The following is a 22,718-nucleotide window of genomic DNA, read 5'->3' on the forward strand; positions in this document are numbered from 1 at the left end:
GGTAGAAAAATACTACGCATACCATTGGAAAGCTTATAACCTTTATTTTTCATATTGGTATATTACGTTTTTGTACTATTATTAGTTTTTGAGCTATCCTCTGAAATATGCAAAAGTTTTGAAATGCAGTTTTTTCCTTGAATTTTAAGTTTAATACTTGTTACACAAACCTATTAAAAATTATATTGCTTAGCACCTAGAGTTATATAATTATTCTTTATAGATATCTTATCTTTGTATATTTTAGGTACATTGGGTACTTTAAATTTTTGCTTAATTAAAAATTGTCTTTGAAATGTGTATAGTTTGTAGTAAGAACCAAGTAGGGAGGGGGAAAATTTATACACTTATTGGCAATGAAATTCAGTATAAAATTTTGCCATGAATGTTTTTGGGCTTGTTGTTATAGCCATTAAACTAATTTTTTTTTGTAAAATCTCTTATATGATTAAATATACCAGTAAACCTAATGTTTGGTATTTTCCTTCTAGGGGTTAGTGGGGTAAAACTGCACCCTAAACTACTAAAACTTTAAGTTCTGGGCTTATTTTTAGAGATATCAAGCTGATTTTATTAAAGTATACTTTTTTGCATAATTAAGCCAAGTAACCACTTTTTATTTCATTTTGGCACTTTCCTCCTTGGGGCTAGTGGGGTAAAACACTCCCCAAAACACTAAAATTTAAGCCTTTAAGGCTTGAGCTTATTTATAGAGATTTCAAGCTGATTTTTTAATGTAAACTTTTTCACATAATTGAGCTAAGTAGCAACTAAAGATTTCATTTTAACACTTTCTTCTAGGTGGTAGTGTGGGAAATAATTAAGTTATAAGATCCTAGGGGGGGGGGGGGGGGGAGTTTATATAATTTTTATAAATTTGGTACAAAATTTTGCTCTAGATGTTTGGGCTTGTTGTTACAGTTATCAACCTGATTATTTTTGTGAAATCTCTTATATCCTATTATATAAAGTAGTAAGCTATTTTTGTCTGTAGCAAAGGATCTCTGTAACCGCTGGTCAGATATGGTCCTTCTATACTGTGTAGCTACTCATAGGTTCTGGGAAGGTTTCTAACTATTTTAGGGGAAGGTACAATCACCCTCCCAAGGGAAATCACCCTAAAAAAATGAACTCTTCCCATTTTTAAAAACTTTTCTTTTAATAAGTACAATTGAAAGTTGAGGGGTCACCTTCACCACAAGGGCCTCTAGAGTCCTCTAGGGCCTAACCGCTAGTGACTAAAATATACCAGAAAGTCTTAAGTTTTGGCACTTTCCTACGAGGGGATAGTGGGGGTAAAACTGACCCCAAAACTACTAAAACTTTAAGTTCTGTGCTTATTTTTAAAATATTGGGCTGATTTTGTTAATAATAACTTTTTTCAAATAACTGAACTAAATAATCATTACATTTCAATTAGGCACTTTCTTTCAAGGACTATATCATTTTTTTCAATTATGTGAAATATGTTTTCATCAAAGCTCAACATGATATCTTTGAAAATAAGCTCAGAACTCATAATTTTTGTATTTGGATGTGTTTTACCCCACTAGACTCAAGAAGGAAAGTGCCATAAGGAAATCTGTAATAGCTACTAATTCAATTAGTAAAATATGTTTATATTAAAAAAATTAGTTTGATATCTTTAAAAATAATCCCATAGCTTATAATTTTAGTGTTTTAGAGGCTTTTTTACCCCACAAGCCCCTAGAAGGAAAGTGCCAAAATTAAATTTTTTAAGTTTTACAGGTAGATCTATTCATATAAGAAAATTATAAAAAAAGAATCATTTAATAACTATAACAACAAGTCCAAACAGCCAGGGCAAAATCTGGCACTGACTTATGATTTTAATGTTTTAGGGAGTGTTTACCCCACTAGCCCCAAGAAGGAAAGTGCCAAAATGAAATATTCAGTGACTACTTAGCTTAATTATGTAAAAAAGTTTACATTAAAAAATCAGCTCGATATCTCTAAAACTAAGCTCAGACTTTAGATTTTAGTGTTTTTGAAGCTGTTTTACCCCACTAGCCCCTAGAAGGAAAGTGCCAAAATTCAATTTTCAAAGATTTGCTGACAGATTATATCATATAAGAGATTTTACAAAAAGAATCAGGTTAATGACAACAAACCCAAAAAGATCCAAGGCAAAATTTATACTGAATTGAATTGCCTAAACTCCCCCCACCCCTAACTACAAACTATGCACAATTTAAAGACAATTTTTAATTAAGCTAAAATTGAAAGTACCCAAAGTACCTAAAATATACAAATATCTATAATACAAAGTAGCTTGATGTCTGTCTGTCCCTTAAGATCTTGGTAACCACTGAACCGATTGGATTCTACTCTTCAGGGTATATATCTATTGGTCCTGTGGTGGGTTTAAGCTATTTTCTTGGAGGGGTAAGCCCCCAAAAATGAAAATGGTGCTGCCCATAAATTATTTTTTTTTAAATTACCTCATACGCCAAAGCCCCTAGAGGCTAGGGGGGAAGCCGCTAGTATCTATATAAAATGATTATATAACTCTAGGTGCTAAGCAATAAGATTTAAGGTTTGTGTAACAAGTAGCAAACTTAAAATTCAAGAAAAAACTGCATTTTTAAAATTTGTGTATATTTCAGAGGATAGCTCAAAAACTAATAATAGTACAAAAACGTAATATACCAATATGAAAATTAGAGGTTATAAGCTTTCCAATGGTATGCGTAGCATTTTTCTACCACTTCTAGTTGCTGAGCAATGACATGTTTAAAATGTCTGTATATTTTTTGCAGGCTTGTCAATGTGAATTTTAGGTTAAAAATAGCTAAAATCTTTTTCCCGGATTTTCTCCCAAGAAGGAACGCTTTTGATTTCGTTTTTTGCATTTTTCATTCGTCTATATATGTATATATCAGAATCTGTAATAATCTCAGATAGCCCCTTTCAAAAAACTGCTTTTTCCTTCCGGCGACTAGTGATTAGGGGTGTTTCCATAGTTAAATTCCTCTGGTATTTATCTATGCACACCACTGCGCATAATACAATTAGTCATGCAGTTACTGAGATCTTTTACAGTCAAACAAAAAATCAAATAGAACAAAACACAAAACGGCACTCTTGTGGAAAAGAGTAAGAAAAACAGCTTAAAATTAGGAATATATTTTGATTAGTTATATCTAATCCTTGTAAACCTTCTATAGTCCTTTCTTGTACAAAAGTTAGTTTGAAACTCAAAAAAAAATTGAACGTAATCAAATCCCAAAAAGTTAAAAATAACTTTAAGATTAATCTTACCGGTGTAACACACGAAATTGCCACAAGAAAGGAAGAGAAGACGACCAATCCTGTGAAAATTTCGCGGGAAATTTTGTGCCTCTGAAAGAAATCCTTGAACTCGTCCATAACTCCTGTTATAACACACTCTAGTCCTCCCATCTAAAATGTTATAGTTTAGATTGTTATTTTACAGTTTATATTTTATTTGCTTATTAATCTTACTGAAAATAAAAATCTTCATAATTTACAAAAATACTTCTGAAGGAATTTGTTAAATTTAGGTTTAGACTTAAGACCATGCAAATTTTTTAAAAATATTAAAATCCATTAAAATCTTATTATTGATGTTTGATTTGTTCAAATGTTATATTTTGTAGATTTTTAATTTAAATAAAAACTACTTCTCCTCCAACTTTTCTCTAATTTTAGAGCAATTTTTATTAGGTCGAATATATTACTATATTTAAGTGTCCAAAAATGTGCTGTGATCATTTAGTAAAATGTTTGAAAATGTTGCAAAGAAGATGTCTTTGTAAAAACATATCGAAGTAGGGTATAGTCAATTTTACTATTGCAGGTTAATTAAAATGTATACTGGCCTATCATTGGTTATTTGTATTGTATGAAATTTTTTTATATGCACTATAGGCTGCTTCAACATATCTCCAATGACTTACCGCACTGTCCATGCCAAGCATGATGAGCATAAAGAAGAAGATGACCGCCCAGAACTGGCTGCCAGGTAGTGTGGCCACTGCCTGCGGATACACCTCAAATACCAGTCCTGGACCTGAACAAACATGTTTAATGCTTTAAAAATTTGCTGAAACTATAAAGATAAAGATTTCAATTATGTTTATACCTTTTTAAACCTTCAATGCTAAGTTACAACTTTTTACTATTACATTATACTGTAGCAAATCTTGATATAACATGCGTTGTATGTTACAGGCGGCTGCCTCTAGGTGCTCTATATATTTAAAGGAGTAGTGGTGGGCATAAAACCATTCTAAGGCCCTAATCTAAGAAAATAATGGCCTAAAACCATGTAAAGCTTACAAAAATGTAGAACCTAATCAGTTCAGTAGTCATCGAAATCTCAACTTTTAGCCAAAAAAAACTGATAAAAAAGTAACCTTGATCTGCTACATTCTCAATGTCTTTTCCCTGTGACCTGGCCATGTATCCCAGATATGTGAAGATGACAAAACCAGAGAAGAGGCTGGTGAAACTGTTCACTGCTGATGTTACCAAACAGTCTCTGAAATTATATAAGTTATAATTAGGCTGCTAGATTTTGATTGGCTAGGGACCTTATAATATAGGAAAAACCAGTATGTTTTTTCTATTATATTTCTTTATAAAGCTGGTATAGGGCAAATGAACACGAAAATCAGTCCCCACGCTGTAAAAGTATATATCAAAAAAGTATATACCTTTTGTTATGGAACTTGTTGTAACTGGCATATGCTAAGTGGACCCCAAAACCAGCCACAAAACTGTAAAATCCCCAAAACAAGCAGCTTCACTGTAAAAATTTATTAACCCCTACCTGTAGCAGTTGTTATGGAACTTGTTGTAGCTAGCATAAGCCAAGTGGACCCCAAAACCAGCCCCGACACTGTAGAAAATCTGAACAGCAGCGTCAATCCAAACTTGTTCATCGCGCAACTTTGCCCAGTCAACACTAGATAGGTACATTTATCCTTATACATAAGTAACAGGATGTGGCGTTCTTGTTTACTCATAGGTCCTGGGAAGATTTGTAACTTTTTTGGGGGGAAGGGTACCACAACCCTTCCAAGACAAATCACCCCATGAAAAAATGTACCTACCCCTCAGAAATGTTGTTTACTTTTTCTTTTAAAAACTAAAATAAAAAATGAGGGGTGTAGCTAGCGACTTCGCCACCCGCATCTTCAAATGCCCGTAGAGTAGAGGCCTATGGAATTCAAAAGTTTTGATAAAGAAGGATGCTAATACATTTACTTTATGAAAATTTGAACTAAATTTTACACAATTGCAATAGTAAAAGATAATATTACAGTTGCCAAATATGTAATCCCAAGAGATTATAAAAATTTCAATATTTGTATTGTACACAAAAATGCATTTATATAGGTTTATCTTAAAATAAAATTATGTTACTTGATATCTAAAAATTCAATTTGCTCAATACTACAAATACAAAAATGCTCCGGTTTGTAATTTTTAAAACTGTACATATTTGAAGCTGTGCCTATAAAAAATGACGTCATACTGGCCTTATATTGGTCAATTAATATGTATACTGGCCTGCTATTGGTAATTTAGTCTCTGTATTGGCCTATCATTGGTTATTTGTATTGTGGGACGTCATTTTATATACAGGCATTAGAAAGAGGATCATATTTAATCAATAGCCTACTGTGAAGAAAAATTGAGCAGGCTCCTATTTCCCTGGCAAATCTCTTTACACGCGCCTTTTTATAATTGAACTTAAAGGTACACGAAAAAATTTCTCATCTGATTATCAAATCTTAACATCATCTCATTCATAATATCTCAAAGATTTATAAACAGTCCACTAAAACTTTAATCTAAATATCTTAAAATGTTTAGATTTAATAATCAGATGATAAATATTTACATGCACAGTCCCTTTAAAATAAATATTTTGTACCTGAGATAGAAAGAAATTCCATCTGCAGCGCCATCCAGCATGAGACCTCTGAGCAACAGGATCGTTAGGACAACATAAGGCATGGTAGCGGTCAACCAGACCACCTTTCCTGAAGATTTCACACCCTGAAAAAAATAAATTTGCGAAATTTCAATGGAAATAAGTATAATTATATTAAATTAAGTAGCACAAAAGAAATATTTATAGGTAAAAAAGGAAAAATGTGATAGAGTAACTTACTGTTAAAAACAGGGAGGGATAGTACCCAAAATTATGAATAAAAAAGTATACATACACGATCTATCCTATTTTGGAATGTAGGTACTTTCATTTAGTGGGTTTAAACTAGCAGTGTTCTAACGTTTCAATCAAAAATATGAATCTACAGTATGGGTAATTTGGTTTCAGATGTAAATCAATTCATCACCCATTGTCTTATCCCTTAAGATCCCTAGTTTAGATGGAACATTAAAAAAATTACCTTAAATAATGAAAGGTAAAGAAGACAGTATACCGCAGCAATACACAGAATGAGTTGCCACTGTGGGGTGCCAAGATCATACACACCCTCACTCTCATGAACTCGTAGCACAGCCTTACTAAAAATACAAAGAATGAGTTGCCACTGTGGGGTGTCCCAAGATCATACACACCCTCACTCTCATGAACTCGTAGCACAGCCTTACTAAAAATACAAAGAATGAGTTGCCACTGTGGGGTGTCCCAAGATCATACACGCCCTCACTCTCATGAACTCGTAGCACAGCCTTACTAAAAATACACAGAATGAGTTGCCACTGGGGTGTTCCAAGATCATACACGCCCTCACTTTCATGAACTCGTAGCACAGCCTTACTAAAATACAAAGAATTAGTTGCCACTGGGGGGTGCCAAGATCATACCCACCCTCACTCTCATGAACTCGTAGCACAGCCTTACTAAAAATACAAAGAATGAGTTGCCACTGGGGTGTTCCAAGATCATACACGCCCTCACTCTCATGAACTCGTAGCACAGCCTTACTAAAATACAAAGAATTAGTTGCCACTGGGGGGTGCCAAGATCATACCCACCCTCACTCTCATGAACTCGTAGCACAGCCTTACTAAAAATACAAAGAATGAGTTGCCACTGGGGTGTTCCAAGATCATACACGCCCTCACTCTCATGAACTCGTAGCACAGCCTTACTAAAATACAAAGAATTAGTTGCCACTGGGGGGGTGCCAAGATCATACCCACCCTCACTCTCATGAACTCGTAGCAAAGCCTTACTAAAATACAAAGAATTAGTTGCCACTGGGGGGGTGCCAAGATCATACCCACCCTCACTCTCATGAACTCGTAGCAAAGCCTTACTACAAATACAAAGAATGAGTTGCCACTGGGGGGTGCCAAGATCATACACACCCTCACTCTCATGAACTCATAGCACAGCCTTACTAAAAATACAAAGGATGAGTTGCCACTGGGGGGTACCAAGATCCTACACACCCTCACTCTCATGAACTCATAGCACAGCCTTACTACAAATACAAAGAATGAGTTGCCACTGGGGGTACCAAGATCATACACGCCCTCACTCTCATGAACTAGTAGCACAGCCTTACTGAAAAAGGGTGGTTTGCATCAAATGTCTAGTCAACCAAAGAACCCAACCCATGTTTTGAAAAAATTGAAATCAAGGGTAGGTATTTTGTTTGTTTGTCTGTTTATTACTTTAAGTCGGGAATAGTAAGATTATAGTGAGTACTGGGACACAAGAAAAAACTACTCTGCCCCTATATTTTCATATTATAGTTAATAGGCACTTGAGGGAAAGCACAAAAAGAAAGAATTGATTTTGTTAGTTAGTTATTGTTTAAATCTAGGTTTAAGTAAGTGTATCAGAGGGAAGGCTTTCCTTGAATCATTTTGTCGTGCTCTGTGTGAAATCCCTTAGGACGTCAAACCTTATCCCAATGCAGTAAAGAGGACAATTAATAAAATTAGTCTGGTTCTTCTATCTATCTATTCGAACAGCATGTAGCAGTTAAATTTCATATCCGCGGTTTGACTCTTGCTTAAAATCTCGAGTTCTGTCCCGCGTCAATACAGTAAAAATTGATTTTTAATATAATATTCTAATAGTAGCTTTATAGATAATGATTCAGTAGTCTATGAATGAATTAATGTATTTGAGTTATAACTTACTTGAAATATTCTTTAGCTGGTGACCTGGCCTCTTGACATGTGATGTTACTCAGAATTCCAGATTCATTCAGGTCACTCTAAATATAGAAATTTATCAGAGCTGAACCTTTAAATAATTTTGGTGGTGAGCCAGATCGGGGTGAGCCAACTTTCCACCAATAAGAGCACAGCATTTTATGAAATGCCGCGCTGTGATTGGCTGAAATTCGGCTCACCCCGATCTGGCTCACCACTAAAATGATTTAAAGATCCAGCTCAGTTAAAATGTTGAGTAAGTTATTCATGCATAGGGATGAGATTCACCCTTTTGACACATAATAGTACACATTATAGAAATATACATAAATAGGAATTAACAAAGGGGCTTTGTAGCTCATTCATAACGCAATGAGTTTCAGAGTTCAAGTCTCCATGTGGCAACTCGAATTTCTCAGTCGTAATACATTCACCCAACTTCCCCTGGTTGTGTAAGAAGGGAGATTATTGAGTGGTTGGATACTTAATAGTCATGTGCATAATATTGGTATAACTCTTATCTCAAGCTCTTCTGCGGAGAGCTTTATTCATTTCAGTGACTTAATTTTGGACACCTGCCATACTTGTTGAGGGTGAGGTAATACAGAGTAGCTCCAAAGAGATGACGGGTCAAGTCATAATGTACTTGAAAGTGGAGCTTGATACAAAAGTGTCTCGTCCTTCCCCATGACTACTTAGGTCCAAATACTACTAAGAAACAATAGTTACTTACACACATGAATCGGAATGATATACTGCCTCATAAGTTTACTCTAAGTTTATTATAGATATTGGACAACAAAATAAATTCAAAATTCTAATTGAAAGTTTTTTTTCCGTTTCAAAGTAATTATTCTAAAGTGCAAAATTTTTTGGGGTCAGTGCTTTGGTTTTGAATTTGAGCCAGTTAAACTTTTTTGGTTTCAATTATCATTATATAACGTTAACAAGATGTCTGTGTGTGTCTACTTTACAGTAAAGCTGTGTAAATGACTTGGAGGTCTATTTCTATGTTGGGCATGGGTACATTCACCCTCCGAGAAATAACCCTAAAAGAAAAATACACCTCACTCCCCCCTGTTTCCTAAATGCCCCTAGAGTCCTCTAATAGATAATTTCCTCTGAATTCTAGCCTTTTTTTTCTGAAAACTGTTATAATGACGTATGGTCGACTTACAGACAGACTGTGTTCGTTTATAGAGCGGCCGCCGTTTTAATAATAAATACAAATCAAATAGCTAAAAAATCAGTACTATATTTACATTAATATTAAATATGAAATAAAAGCAGCAGGTTGTAGATATATGGAGAATGACGGATAGCTGGACGTCCTGCCAAAGGCAACGTGCAAACAATCAAGTGTGGTTAGGCCGGGTAGGATTGATATCCACAGCCAAGAAGAATGTTCAGCTACAAGAAGATCTTGTCGACGCCAAACACTAACAATAACTAACTCTTGGATGAGGGTAGAGCAGAAGGCTGGCAGAGAAGAGAGAGGAGAAGTAGGCTGGCACCTCACTGGGGGTCGGGACTGGTAAATTTAGATATATAATGGGTTGAATCCCGTGTGGACTGAATTCCATGGGTTGAGTCCCGAATGGACTGAATTCAGTGGGTTGAGTCCCGTATGGACTGAATTCTGTGGGTTGAGTCCTGTATCGACTGAATTCCGTGGGTTGAATCCCATGTGGGCTAAATTCCGTGTGGGATGAATCCTGTGTGGGCTGAATACCGTTGGGTTGAATCCCACTGGGCTGAATTCCGTGGGTTGAATCCCATGTGGACTGAATTCCAATGGAACCTTATTTTCTGTATCAATGACAAGAACACATTTGATGATATTAATTCTAATAACAACTCCTGCCTTAAGGTCTGTAAGTACCAATTCACGTTTTTTGTATAAATTTCTTCAATGTGAATTACCTAGTAATATCCCAAGAAATCGCACGCAATTGCTCCATGAAATCACTCACGATTGTAGTGCGGCTTTCATTTCTGTATCAATGCCAGGAAAAAATTTGAATTTCTAATTCTAAAAACAACTCCTACCTTAAGGTCTGTAATTATAAATTTACATTTTTAGTATTAATTTCTTCAATTTGAATTGTGTTATTACATAGCAATATTGCAAAAAAACCAATGCTCTGCAAAATTGCTAGCGATTGTTATGCGATTTTCTGGTTGGGTTGTATAGTCTGCTAATTCTAATAACAACTTTTACCTTGTATAGTCTGCTAATTCTAATAACAACTTTTACCTTGTATAGTCTGCTATATGTGATATTATTTTCTGTATCAATGACAGGAACACATTTTATGGCACACTCAGGATCATTCCATTCATTCATGCAATCCTAAATATAATATTCATTAGGCTTATGATATGTTGGGTCCTCAATTAATAATTTGAACTAATGTTTATCATTTATTGGGCAATTAAAGTAAAATTGATTATTGCAGGGAGACTTAGATGTAAATTAGATATACCAAAAGTGTTATAATTTTGTTATCTTATTCAATGCTCCTAAAACTTCATTTAATTTTATTGAATTTTGCTTGGTTGTTTTAAAGCTAGTAATGTTCAAACTTTTCAACCAAAAATTATGATCTACATAAGGGATAATTTATATCATCATTGGGGATGTATTATATCCATTTGTTTCTAACCCCCACAGATCTCTGATTCTGTGGAATGAAAAAGATGGCTTTAAAGATATATATTTAAAGTATCTATATCTAATGTTTCAGTCATTCAGTTTGCTAATAGTTATTTATCACATCGTATTATAAACACTTGATATAATATGATGCTTTACATAATTTTTCAGTATGGCTTAGAACTGGTTCTAATCCAGTGGATATTAATCAGTGGCAAAGCCATACTGGAAAAACTGCTCACCTTCCAAGGAAGTTTATAGTTGAATGAGGAGATGAGAAAATGGAATGCCCAGCCAATGATGACATTATAGTAGAAGGAGACAAAGAAGGATACAAACACTGCACAGAACCCTAGGCCTGAAAAAGATCTTAGGGTATAGTCCTTTCCACGACATCCCTCCATAAGGAGCGATTAGTCGTATTTTTTAAATGGCTTTTTATAGGTTATTTTAGGTTAGGTTAGGTTATATTGTGTTAGGTGATTGCCCCACAGGGTTAGGTAATTGGCCCCGCAGGGTTAGAGCCCCCCGCAGGGGCTAGAAATAGGAGAAAAGCTACTGTGAAAAGTACGAAGAATCGCTCCTTATGGAGGGATGTCGTGGAAAGGACTATACCCAGATCTTATTATGTTATAAAAGTAGCAGGGTGTCTGTTTGTAACAAAAGATCTTGCTAACTGCTGAACTGATATGGTTTTTCTTTTATGGTGTAGCTTCTCCTAGGTTTATAACTATTTTTGATAGGGTACCACCAGTACCACCCTGCCAAGGGAAATCACCCCTAGAAAAAAAAGAAGGGAGAAGGACAATTAGATAAATATTCTAAGTATGTGGCAATTTCCATATTACAATTTACAACTAAGGGATTAAATAATAGATACCTTTAAAAATAGGACATATTCTCCACACAGAAATTGGTCCCTGCCTATGAAACTGCCCAAGTACCTGAGAAAACATAAAAAATGTTTAAAATTACAACAACAACAAAAAAATGTGTGTGCTAATCTAAAATACAAGGTATTGCAATGTCTGTCTGTTTGAAGCTTAAGATCTTGGTAACCTCTGAACTGAGAAGGTTGGGCTTCTCAATGAATATGCATACTGGTCATGTGGTAGCCAATGGGGGAAGAAATCTTCCCCCAATTTTTAATCAAAAAAGAAAACAGGAGAAATCTCCCTTACATTTATAGACAATAAGACCCTTGAGGCCAGGGGCAATGCCATTTGTTGGGAAATTTTGCACCTATAAAAATCTTATGTGTTTATAAATTGGAAAGATTATTTGCTTTCCAGTTCCAAATAAAACAAGGGTAGAGCCCCAAGTAGGAGCATAACCAGATAGAGAATAAGAAATAATACTTACCAGCTCCATATAAAACAAGGGTAGAGCACCAAGTAGGAGCATAACCAGATAGGGAATAAGAAATGCCCCTCCTCCATTTTTGTAACAGAGATAGGGGAACCTTAAAAAACAAATATTTGTGCAAAATGAGTGAAAGAAGAAAAAAGGATTTTTGTTTGATTGAACTGCAGATTTTTAAACTCCCCAACCTAATGAAAATAATGACAATTTGATTATTAAGATTTTGAAAAAAAAACACTTGGTTTAAGAAAAAAAAATGTGAATTAAAAGTAAAAATGCAAATCTGAGTGAAAAAAAGCAGAGAAACATATATGAATCATGTAAGAGACAAAACTTATACAGAGATAAGTTACTTGTAAAATAGCTTTGTAACAAAAACAAGGATGACAACATCCATAAGTAGCGAAGCTCAAAAATCATGGAAGAACATCCAAAATGAACTATAGAGTATTTGAACAAAAAAAAATTTATATAAAATCACGAAACCTTTCATGTTTTATAATGTTGAAATCAAGGAATCGATCTAGCACCACAACCAATAAGTAAATCTCAATGAAACTTTGTGGAATTATGTAAAATGTAATCTTATTCAATATCTGAAAATTTCAGCCATCTATCTGGACTAGGAGTTGAAAAAAAGCTTGAACACTTAAAAAACTAGGAATCGATCTAGCACCCCAACCAATAAGCAAATCTCTTCAAAACTTTATAGAAGTGTGCAGAATTTGAATTTATTTGATCCTTGAAAATTTTAGACTTCTATCTTTAATAGGAATCGAGAAAATCATGAAAACTTAAAAATCTAGGAATCGATCTAGCAACCCAATCCCAGCCAGAAACGTCGTAAGGAAAATCGTAAGGAGATATATACTATATTATCGCAAAAATCGAATTTACGATTTTATAGGGATTAATTCGAATTTGTAGTAAAAATCGTGACTATCGTATGTATCTCGCATTTTATGTTTGTCAACACACACTTACAAACAGACACACAACCAACATTTTCAAAATCATTGTGTAAGAAATATAGTTTATAAATTGGCCACTAGGTATTCACATTACTTTGTATAGACAATTAAAATCTTTCTGTTATCAAACAAAATAAATTAAAAACTGGTATAACAAAATATCATAATGTGTTAATTGTCTTTTATTGAAAAAAAAATTGTTTTTAAACATTCTCATTTTAAACCACAGCAAGTGTACAAAAATGTCTAAATAACAATTAAAATAAGATAAATTCAGTAAGAAATTCTAACTTGCTTACAATTATAATTATAATGGAAACAGATTTTAAATCAACCTTATAATTTCAGAGGAAATACAAAGATAAACACCCTCTCTTTCTCTCTCTTTCTGTATGCAAAGTACAATTAGTGTATAATGTTATGAATGAATATTACTGATTTACCTAACCTTTCCTTACAGAAAACTACATGATGTTAAATTGATTTTTTAATGAACTTTTTATTTACGATTTTAGTACGATATCGCGCGCGATCTTTACGATATCACCTGCGATTTCGTATGTGTATAGCGCAGCTCTAAGTACCTTTTCGACCATTTATCGTAACATATCGTCGATGTGCATTGGATGACTATTTAGCGATATCGTAAGAACTCGTGCTCGATTGCTACACGATATCGTGCGCTATAGTAGCGCGATAGTGATGCTACTTTCTGGCTGGGAATTAATTGACATATCTCAATGAAACTTGGTGAGAATATGAAGAATGATAACTTATTTAATCACTAAAAATTTCAGCTGTCTATCTTTTATAGGAGCCGAGTAAATCACGTTTCTCCCAAAACGTTTCAGACATACATACAGACGGACATTTCAAATGATAGAGTAGCTTTGCTACTAAAAATATAAAATTATTTTCACCTCCAAACATTTGCAAGATCTACAGCAAATCCAATTATGGATAACAGAAAGTCAAGGTTATTGGTCCAGGTTACTCTATCTTCATCATCTAGGTCATGTATAAAGGTAAATCAAATAATAGATAACAGAAAGTCAAGGTTATTAGTCAAGGTTATTAGTCCAGGTTACTCTATCCCCATCATCTAGGATATGTAGCAAGGTTATTAAAATAGTAAATAACAGAAAGTCAAGGTTATTTCAGTAAGGTTGGGTCCGATACTGGATATTCGGCTAATTTCTAATACTGGGTATCCGGTATTTGACCGAATATTGAAAATAGCCAGATATCTGGCCCAACCCTAGGTCTCTATATCCTCATCAGTAAATGTAGCATATCAAAAAGGGTTACCATAATTTTTTTAAATATAAAAAACCCACCTTGTCTGTTCCCATCCAGCTGTTGTTTTTGTTTGGCTACTAGATGTGTCCATTCTCCTTCCTAAACAATAATCTTTTTATAGTTTGCTTTGTAGAAATTAATTGGACTGGCAGGTTTTACCTGACATAAAAGTCAAGAGACAAACAAACATTCAACTACTTAAGTACTACATGAACCTGGCCTATGTAGAAGGACTCTGGTCTAAAAGACGTTGACTAGCCCCAGATCCAGGTAAAGCCTCTCATTTGACACACATACCGAGAGACATACAAACATCCAACTACTTAAATTCTATCTTTATGAACCTTAACTCTGTAGAAGGAACCTGGTCTCCAGGAGGTTGATCAGCTTCCACTTAAGGTACAGCCTCTATTTGACAAACAAACATACAGACACACAAATATACAACTGCTTTAATATTAACTATATGAACCTAACCTCTGTCGAAGGACCCTGGTCTCCAGGAGGTTGACCAGCCTCAGCTCCAGGTACAGCCTCAGAATAGGATGGTGGCCTCTCATGAGCTGCCTGCAAACCAATACAACATAAAAAATGAAAATGATAATAAAATATTTAAAAAAAATATTTATAAAAGGTAAGGAAATTGTGGTATATTTTTATTCTAAAGATCTTAAAAACTTTGCTGTTTTCATCTTGTTTCAGAAAGCAACCATTTTTATTAATTTAATAAAAAAACAGAGTTAGAGTAGTGTGTGGGGAGGGGGGGGGGGGGGAAGGGTTTAAGTCGACCCTCCACTCTAAATATTAAAGTTTATAAATTTTTTTGTTTAGGATGGGTGGGGGGGCGGGATTCCGTCTCTTTAAATAGTTGTAGTTATAAATCTCCTTGGGTCAATGAGAAGGAGAACCATATCGGTTCACCGGTAAGCTAAATTCTTCACTACACACACACACACAGAAAGACACATGACATCCTGTTACTTTAATAAAAGAATTGATGTATGTAAATATGTAAAGTCTTCGTTCTTTTATAATGTTTCATTCATAAAAATATTTTGTAAACAATATATATTTTCTTGCGTTTGTAAAAGTGATAAAAATAAAAAAATGGTTGAATCAGCAGATTTATTTCTAGTACAGTAAATTTAATAAAGCCAAAACGAGACGTCACACTTATTAAATTTAACCAACCAAAGAATTTTTTATCCAATCTTAACCAGACAAATGCCATCTAGCTAAAAAAGATGCGTAGATTTCATTTCTGGCAACCAGAAAATCCGCAGAAATCGAATTAACGAGATCCAAAAAAGTTTCATTAAAAAAAACCTTACACCAAAAAGAACAAACAATAAATATAACGACGACTTAGTTTCTTTTTCCTGTTTAATACAAATTTTTTAAACTAATTTTCAGGCATGCATGTATTTTATAATATTCTTTTCTGAGAAACATAAAAAGGATTTTTAACATGAACAAAAAGCTACTTTTAGTTCTAATGAAAGATACTCTTTTTTTCTTGTAATAAAATTACTTTTGTACATTAAAAAAAACCGCATTGTCTCTATTTTATATTTAAACATGCATGTCGTAATGATTAAAAAATCCAGCCATTTGATATACCTAGAAAGAAAAAAAAGAATATTTTCTCCCTGTGGGCAAAAGAAATTTTTAATTATAAGGGTGAAAAAAAGGTTTTTGAAAAATATAGTGAATTATTCAAAAGTGAGGTGACATAGTAATATAAAAATAATCGGGTGTAGTCCTTTTCGTAACATCGCGCCTTATGGGGCGATTCTTTGTATTTAAAACAGTAGCTTATCTCCTATTTCTAGCCCTTGCGGGGGGGATTTAACCCTGCGGAGCCAATTACCTAACCCTGTGGGGAAATCACCTAACCAAATATAACCTAACCTAACCTAAAATAACCTATAAAAAGCCATTTTAAAAATACGACGAATCACCCCTTATGGGGCCATGTTACGAAAGGGATGATTCCCAAATAATTAAATATGTTTTTTTTGTGGGACAGTCATTCATTTAGTAGCGAAGCATTGTTATGAAAATTAAATGCCTTTAATTTTTTCAGCAGCTTATTTGTAATGGCTCCAATACTGTATACTATGTCTGTATGTTTATTAGCTCTCTCCATTTCTTCTTTTTGGTATTAAATCTTGTTAGATAAACTTTTTTTCTGTACTGAGAATTTTTTATTTTTGATTACTTTGTTTCCAAGTGACATAAAACAGGCCTTTAATTACTGATTAAAACTGTGTCTTATTTATGCATAATTTTTCTCACTTTGGGACACCCTAAAAGGTTAAAAATGAAAATACTTTGTTTTGTCAGGTATGTCCAAGGGTGTGTTTATTGTTTACCCCCCTCCCCACATACACACACCCAAAACGCATTTGGGGATGTCATAGGCACCATGTATATTTAAGAAGAAAAAAATGTTATTTTACTCATCCCCCCCCCAACCAAAAAATTTACCAACAACCATTTTGGTGGAAGTATTTACCCTCCCTTCCCCAAATAAAATAGGATAAAGTCTGTCTCTTCTTTTTATACATATATAAAAATATCTGTATCTTTATTAACATATCTATGTTTCCATGTAATAATGTATGTATGTATTTAACTATTTATATCCTATTATATAAAGTAGTAAGCTTTTTGTAGTAAACCTTCATATATGCCCTGAAATAGTTTTAGGCTATTTCAGTTTTATTAATAAGTCTGGGTATTGTTTTTTCTGCACTTTCATATTCCTTCGATTATAGAGCCCCTAGATGCAAGAGGTGCAGCCTCTAGTGGGTTTTATAATGTTATTTTACCCCCCCCCCCCAAGTCCCAACCCATCCACTTAACCCTTAACAGTCCTAACTGAGAGTTAGATTTTTTTGTATATCTCCACCCTGGCGGGCACAGGATGCCAGCAAACCTGGCAGGGTTATCCAGGTTTTTATCTCCAACCGCCGATTTCGGCGGCTTGCAGCTGCCGAAATTTATGTTTTGAGATTTCTATTATAAAATTTACATAAAAATAAACATTGTATGAAAAAGATAAAATAAGAAAATGACAGCTGTTTTAAATTTTTTAGTAAAAAAGGACCTACAAACAAAGGTTATTAAATAAAAGGGCGAAGGAAGCGAAAATTGACTTTCACTCACTTATAGTCGGAAATTCATTATCAAACGGAGGGCATGCACAAAAATTTTAAGCCTTTTAGCTCTAATAGGAAGTGAGATAATAGGGGGGGGAGGCATTGAACGCCCCCCCCCCCCTCCTCCCCCTGGCCGATAAAGGTGCGGCAAGAGGCCCAACTGTTAAGGGTTAAGCTTTGGAAGGGGTCCGACTGTTTAGGTTAAAATAATTTCAATTTATTTATCTCTAGGGGCTCTGTTTTCTGAAGGGTTAAGAAGGGAACGTAAAATAGCTTAAACCCATACCGGGACCAATGTAAAGTTTTCCTAAAATGGAGAACTCAATCAGTTTAGCAGTATCAAACCTTAAGATACTGACAAAATATCTTACTAAGTTTATATAATAGGATAGGCCCAACAAGTGTTATTTATAATCTTAAATTCTATCAGTCTAATAATAAAAGCGGAAAGAGTTTATAAAGACGACACAAAAACATTTATAAAAATTACTTATTTTTTTCTTTTTTTTAGATTCTTTAATGATTTTAACGTTTTTATTATGTAAATGAATAAAGTTTTATTCAAACTTAAAGGATTTAATCTTTTTCTTTCAAATTTATATGTCTAAACAGTAAAAATATGAAGTTCTTTAGTACGAAATCTCAAATCATTAGATTTTAATTAAGTTTATTTATAAAAATAAAGAATAAATTTGGCAAAAAATATAGCTACAAAAAGGATTACTGCTTTATAAAACTACCTTGATTGTAGAATTGCATTGATTTTGTTTAATAACTGTAAAAAATGAGTTTTTATGTGATGCGTTGCTTATAATCAAACCTAAAAGTGCATTTTATTCAATGATAGAGTGAAAAAAACATATACCTTGTTTTATAGTTTTTTTTCTCTCTCTTTTTATTCATTTATATAATATGTATATTAAAAATAAAAAGTATTTATTTCTTTAAATATTCATACTGTGGTATTCGGCAACCGTGAGCCATGCCTATGGCACCCCTGATCTGGGGTTCGGTGGAGGGTCAATGGCCCTCCCCCGAGTCCTGGGGAAGGGGTCTAGCGACCCCCTCCCTATGCTTAAAAGTAATGATTGAATCTGTCATGTTTATTATGGTTAACTGTATTCTTAATTCTCCCCCACCCTTTTCAGGGATGGGGGATCATTATTGCCCAAACTGACCATTGTATATGTATTATGATGCTTTTATGTTATGATTATTTATTCCTATCCATGTAATTATTGTTTGTTGTATATAGCTTTAGTATCCTTTAAACCTTCAATAAAGTGACAACTGAAATAGATGTTGATCATTATCTAGTGAATGCTAGAGAAGCGTAGCTTCTCTATAGTAAGGTGTCCACGTCTGTCACACTGCCGTAATCTAATTGAACTCCGGTGTCTGCCATTTATCCTCGGCGGATACCACAACTTTTGGTGACAGCTGTGTGAGATTACGGCGAACCACGAGTGTAGAGCAGACGCGCATCTGAGGCTAAGGTACTCCCAGCAGTGAAACTGGCGAAACTGACGCAAGCAACCTGAATTACCCACCCTGGACAGCAAAGTTTAACTCTGCATCCGGCAGTTGTGGAAGCGAGACGGCGAAATTTGACGAAGAACCGCGAGCAGCGCCGATATCTAACGGAGAATTGAGCGCTCAAAGGGCTGAAACAGGCCTGCGGACCGGCTGAAACAAGCCAAATAAGTGTAAACGGCTGAAAATAGGCCAACTTTACTGCAAGAAATAGCAGGATCCGAACCAGTGGCGCTAGCAGGACGGGACATTCCCTGCCGCCATCAGCCGGATTTGGATCAGCGGCGCTAGCAGGACGGGACATTCCCTGCCGCCGATAGGCTGAAACATGCCACATAGCTGCAAGCTGCGAGCCAACATACGAGTGTAGTGCACCAGAACAGAGAAAAACTACGTCAACTCCAAGTATCCTGAGAGGCTACAACGCAGCCACCCATCTAGAAAAACAGATATTATGTCACATTGCAGGGATTACCACCCTGGTGTGATGGCTAAACAATAGATTTATGAGCAAAGCTTGGCAAACAAATTGTTGTGTTGTGATAAATCTAAAAATAGAACAGGCTTGGATTTATTGTGTATTGTGATAACAGCTAAAAATAGAACAGGGTTGGTAAACAAATCTGTTATGCAATTGTGATAAGGACAAAAATAGAAGCTAGATGTAATATAATAAAGACCCTGATATACAATCAAATCACCTCAAGCCCACAGCACAACAACAATACAACCCTTATTCCAGGGGAAAGGGAGGAGCCCCCCTCCATTGAAGGCAAATACAATCAGGGTGATATAATAGATAAGCCTAGGATTAAGAAGAAAAGGCACTATTACACCAGCACACAGTTACCCCCCTCCCTCACAGGGGGAACGGACGGAGTTACCCCCGTCCCCTCACGCGCTTCCCCCTTCCTACCCACACTAGACTAAGTCCGTCTGTAGTGTGGGGCTAGCGACCGGGCACACAGAGCGCCATTCACGGGTAGCGCAACAGAGTGCGGACAATATCATAAATTCAACGGACGAAGCGGACCAATGAGAGAGCGAGTTGAGGGATAGGAGCGCGTTTTCCCCGTGTGCGCGGATTTGACGGTGCGTACGCGCGTTGCAAGGACAGGAGATTTCACGCACACACACACACACACCGGAGCGGAGCTACTCCATAGCATTTAACAGGGATATTTTTAGCAAATAAAGAATTACAAGCTTCTCTCCTTCTAGCTCTAGTGTGATAAAGGAAAACCCAATCAGTTCCTGACAGCAGTTCAGACCCTCAACATCTATCTGTTAGGCTAGAAAGCCTCAAGTGACAAACCATTCATCCTAGTACTGTATACCTTTGTGCCCCGCCGTTGAACCGTTGACCCGATGGACCAGCCGCAAGCCCCAGGAGGTGATCAAGCCCCAGGATGGCTCCAGGATGACCCTCAGCCGGCCCCAGCCGAGTACCGCAAGCTGATGCTGAGCAATCTGCCGGAGTATAGAGGGCCGCCCAAGCAATCCTGGTCGTCACATATCCGCAGACTCGAGATGTCATGGGCGGCTTACCGCGTGCCACCTCATGATTCCCTCAACCGCCGCAACGCCCTCCTACTGTCACTGGTAGGGCAAGCGGCGGAAATGGCGTCCCATCTGTTTGGCGAGGCAGGCCAAGCCTTGACCTACGAGCAGGTCAAGGCCGAGTGTGAAATGCTATTTCGTCCTGCTTTTGAATCCCAAACGCTTAAACAAGCGTTTAGGGATTACAAGCAACACTCGACAGAACCGATACAGGCATACATATCCACTAAATGTGCCCTGTATCGGGACGCCTACAGCCATGAGGATCTTGAGTTGTTGGTGGACGAATTAAATCGTGGAATTCGTAACGCCAATGTAAAACGCATCATGATGGGACATGAAATTACGAGTGTACCTGAGTACACTCGTAAGGCCATGTTTACCGTCACCATGATCACAAAGCAACTGAAGGAAGGTGTGTGCCTAGTGGACTCTACCGACGGGCTGACTGGATCCGCCAGCATCCAGTTGCCCCAGTATGATGATTCGGAGCCAATGGAGATTGGCGCCTTGGCTCCGGGTCTCCACCAGATGGGGAAGGTCGCTCCAGATGACAAGGTTCCAGGTCGCTGCTTCCGCTGCCAGGGGAGAGGCCACCGAGCTCGAGACTGCCCAACGCCTGTGGAAGTTAGCCTAGAGGAGAGACGCACCCAGCCACGCCGTGACCGTTCTGCCAAGTGTGAGCGTTGCCACTATGACGGTCACACGGCGGCCGATTGTAGAGCTGACTGGGCCCAGGTAGCCAGCCGCAGGCGCACCGCCGATAAGGGCGCCCCTCCAGGGAAGCCCAGCAGAGTGGCCCACATGGAAGGGAGCGCGCCCCCAGCACCACCGCAGCAAGCAACCGCTCCCAAAGCTGTGGACCGAGCCGATGGGATGCCGCAGTTTGGGACTGTCCCAGCTAGGATCAACGTACTGGGCGGCGCGGCTGAACCCAACCGGGTTGGCCTAGGCTTCAGCCTCAACCATCTGGGGCCAGAGCTGATACAACCCAACAACATCGCCGAGCCAGAGATTCTGAGGCCCCAGCCTTTTAGCCTCAACATGATGGAACCTGCCCGACTGAGCCTACCCAGCAAGAGTGGAGGGGCGCTGCCCAGCGTCCCTGAGACGGTGTACGGGGAGGCCCTGGCGGCCGCCGAACGAGAGAGGCAGGAGGTGCTAGCCAGCGCCTCTGCATCGATGTATGGGACGCCACCCGGCGTCGCCACCTGGGATGACGGGGGGGTGCTATCCAGCGCCTCCCACCTGGTGCCTGGGGCGACAACCGTCGCCGCCACCGAGATACCTGGACCCTGGAACGAGCCAGCCTCCAACCTGATGTCTGGGGCGACAACCGTCGCCGCCACCGAGATACCTGGATCCTGGAACGAGCCAGCCTCCAACCTGATGTCTGGGGCGACAACCGTCGCCGCCACCGAGAGACCTGAGTCCTGGAACGAGCCAGCAGTCCCAGAGGAAGGGGTGACACCCGTCACCCCCAGTCAGCCAGCGCCACCAGCCTGCAGGGAGAGCCCAGCTACATGCCATCCAGAGCCCCCTGCCAGCCAAGGGAACCTAGCTGCTCAACATCAGGATAAGTTGAATTTGTTAAATGTGTTGTATCCAAGCTATTGTAAAACCCCAGCCTTGCCTGTGCCCCCTGCACCAGAGGCTGGGGAGATTGAAATTTGGGAGAATAAGGACTTGCCTGTGCCACATGCACCTGAGTTCCTAGGGCAGGGGAGGGAAGTGAGTAAGGGCGAGCCTGTGCCACATGCACTCCAGCCCCATGCCACTGGGCATGCCTTGGACAAGGGAAGGGAGCACTTGGGGCTAGGGGAGCCGACACCCAGGCAAGTGCCAGTCGCTTGCCAGTCTGTCATTGGGGAGGGTATCGGGGTGCCCCGGCCGCACAAAGATAACGCTCAATGGAAACTTGTATCTAGCCAGGAGCAGCCCAGCCGTGTCCAGCCACAAGAAGCAGCCGTGACCAGAGCTGAAGATCCCCAGCCGCGTGTACGAGGTAGATGGTTGCCTGGAAGCCTCTCCCATTGGTGG

General features: G+C 37.6%; 1 protein-coding gene across 2 annotated transcripts in view; it reads right to left on the reverse strand.

Moving 5' to 3' along the window:
• Positions 1-22,718, reverse strand: part of LOC145322828 (sodium-dependent noradrenaline transporter-like) — a 37,021-nt gene that overhangs the window by 4,917 nt on the left and 9,386 nt on the right. For both annotated transcript variants that reach the window (XM_080165153.1, XM_080165152.1), the window contains exons 4-17: positions 14,899-14,987; positions 14,460-14,520; positions 14,043-14,130; positions 12,152-12,251; positions 11,670-11,733; positions 11,032-11,147; positions 10,391-10,486; positions 8,119-8,195; positions 6,408-6,525; positions 5,927-6,051; positions 4,817-4,951; positions 4,401-4,525; positions 3,942-4,054; positions 3,283-3,423 (exon numbers count right to left, since the gene is read on the reverse strand). In XM_080165153.1, the coding sequence (XP_080021279.1) occupies positions 3,283-3,423; positions 3,942-4,054; positions 4,401-4,525; positions 4,817-4,951; positions 5,927-6,051; positions 6,408-6,525; positions 8,119-8,195; positions 10,391-10,486; positions 11,032-11,147; positions 11,670-11,733; positions 12,152-12,251; positions 14,043-14,130; positions 14,460-14,520; positions 14,899-14,987 (1,448 nt within the window). The remainder of the gene's footprint in view (positions 1-3,282; positions 3,424-3,941; positions 4,055-4,400; positions 4,526-4,816; positions 4,952-5,926; positions 6,052-6,407; positions 6,526-8,118; positions 8,196-10,390; positions 10,487-11,031; positions 11,148-11,669; positions 11,734-12,151; positions 12,252-14,042; positions 14,131-14,459; positions 14,521-14,898; positions 14,988-22,718) is intronic.

The sequence above is a fragment of the Acartia tonsa genome, chromosome 6 (genome assembly GCF_053477335.1).
Source record: "Acartia tonsa isolate MP-2025a chromosome 6, ASM5347733v1, whole genome shotgun sequence".
NCBI lineage: Eukaryota > Metazoa > Arthropoda > Copepoda > Calanoida > Acartiidae > Acartia > Acartia tonsa.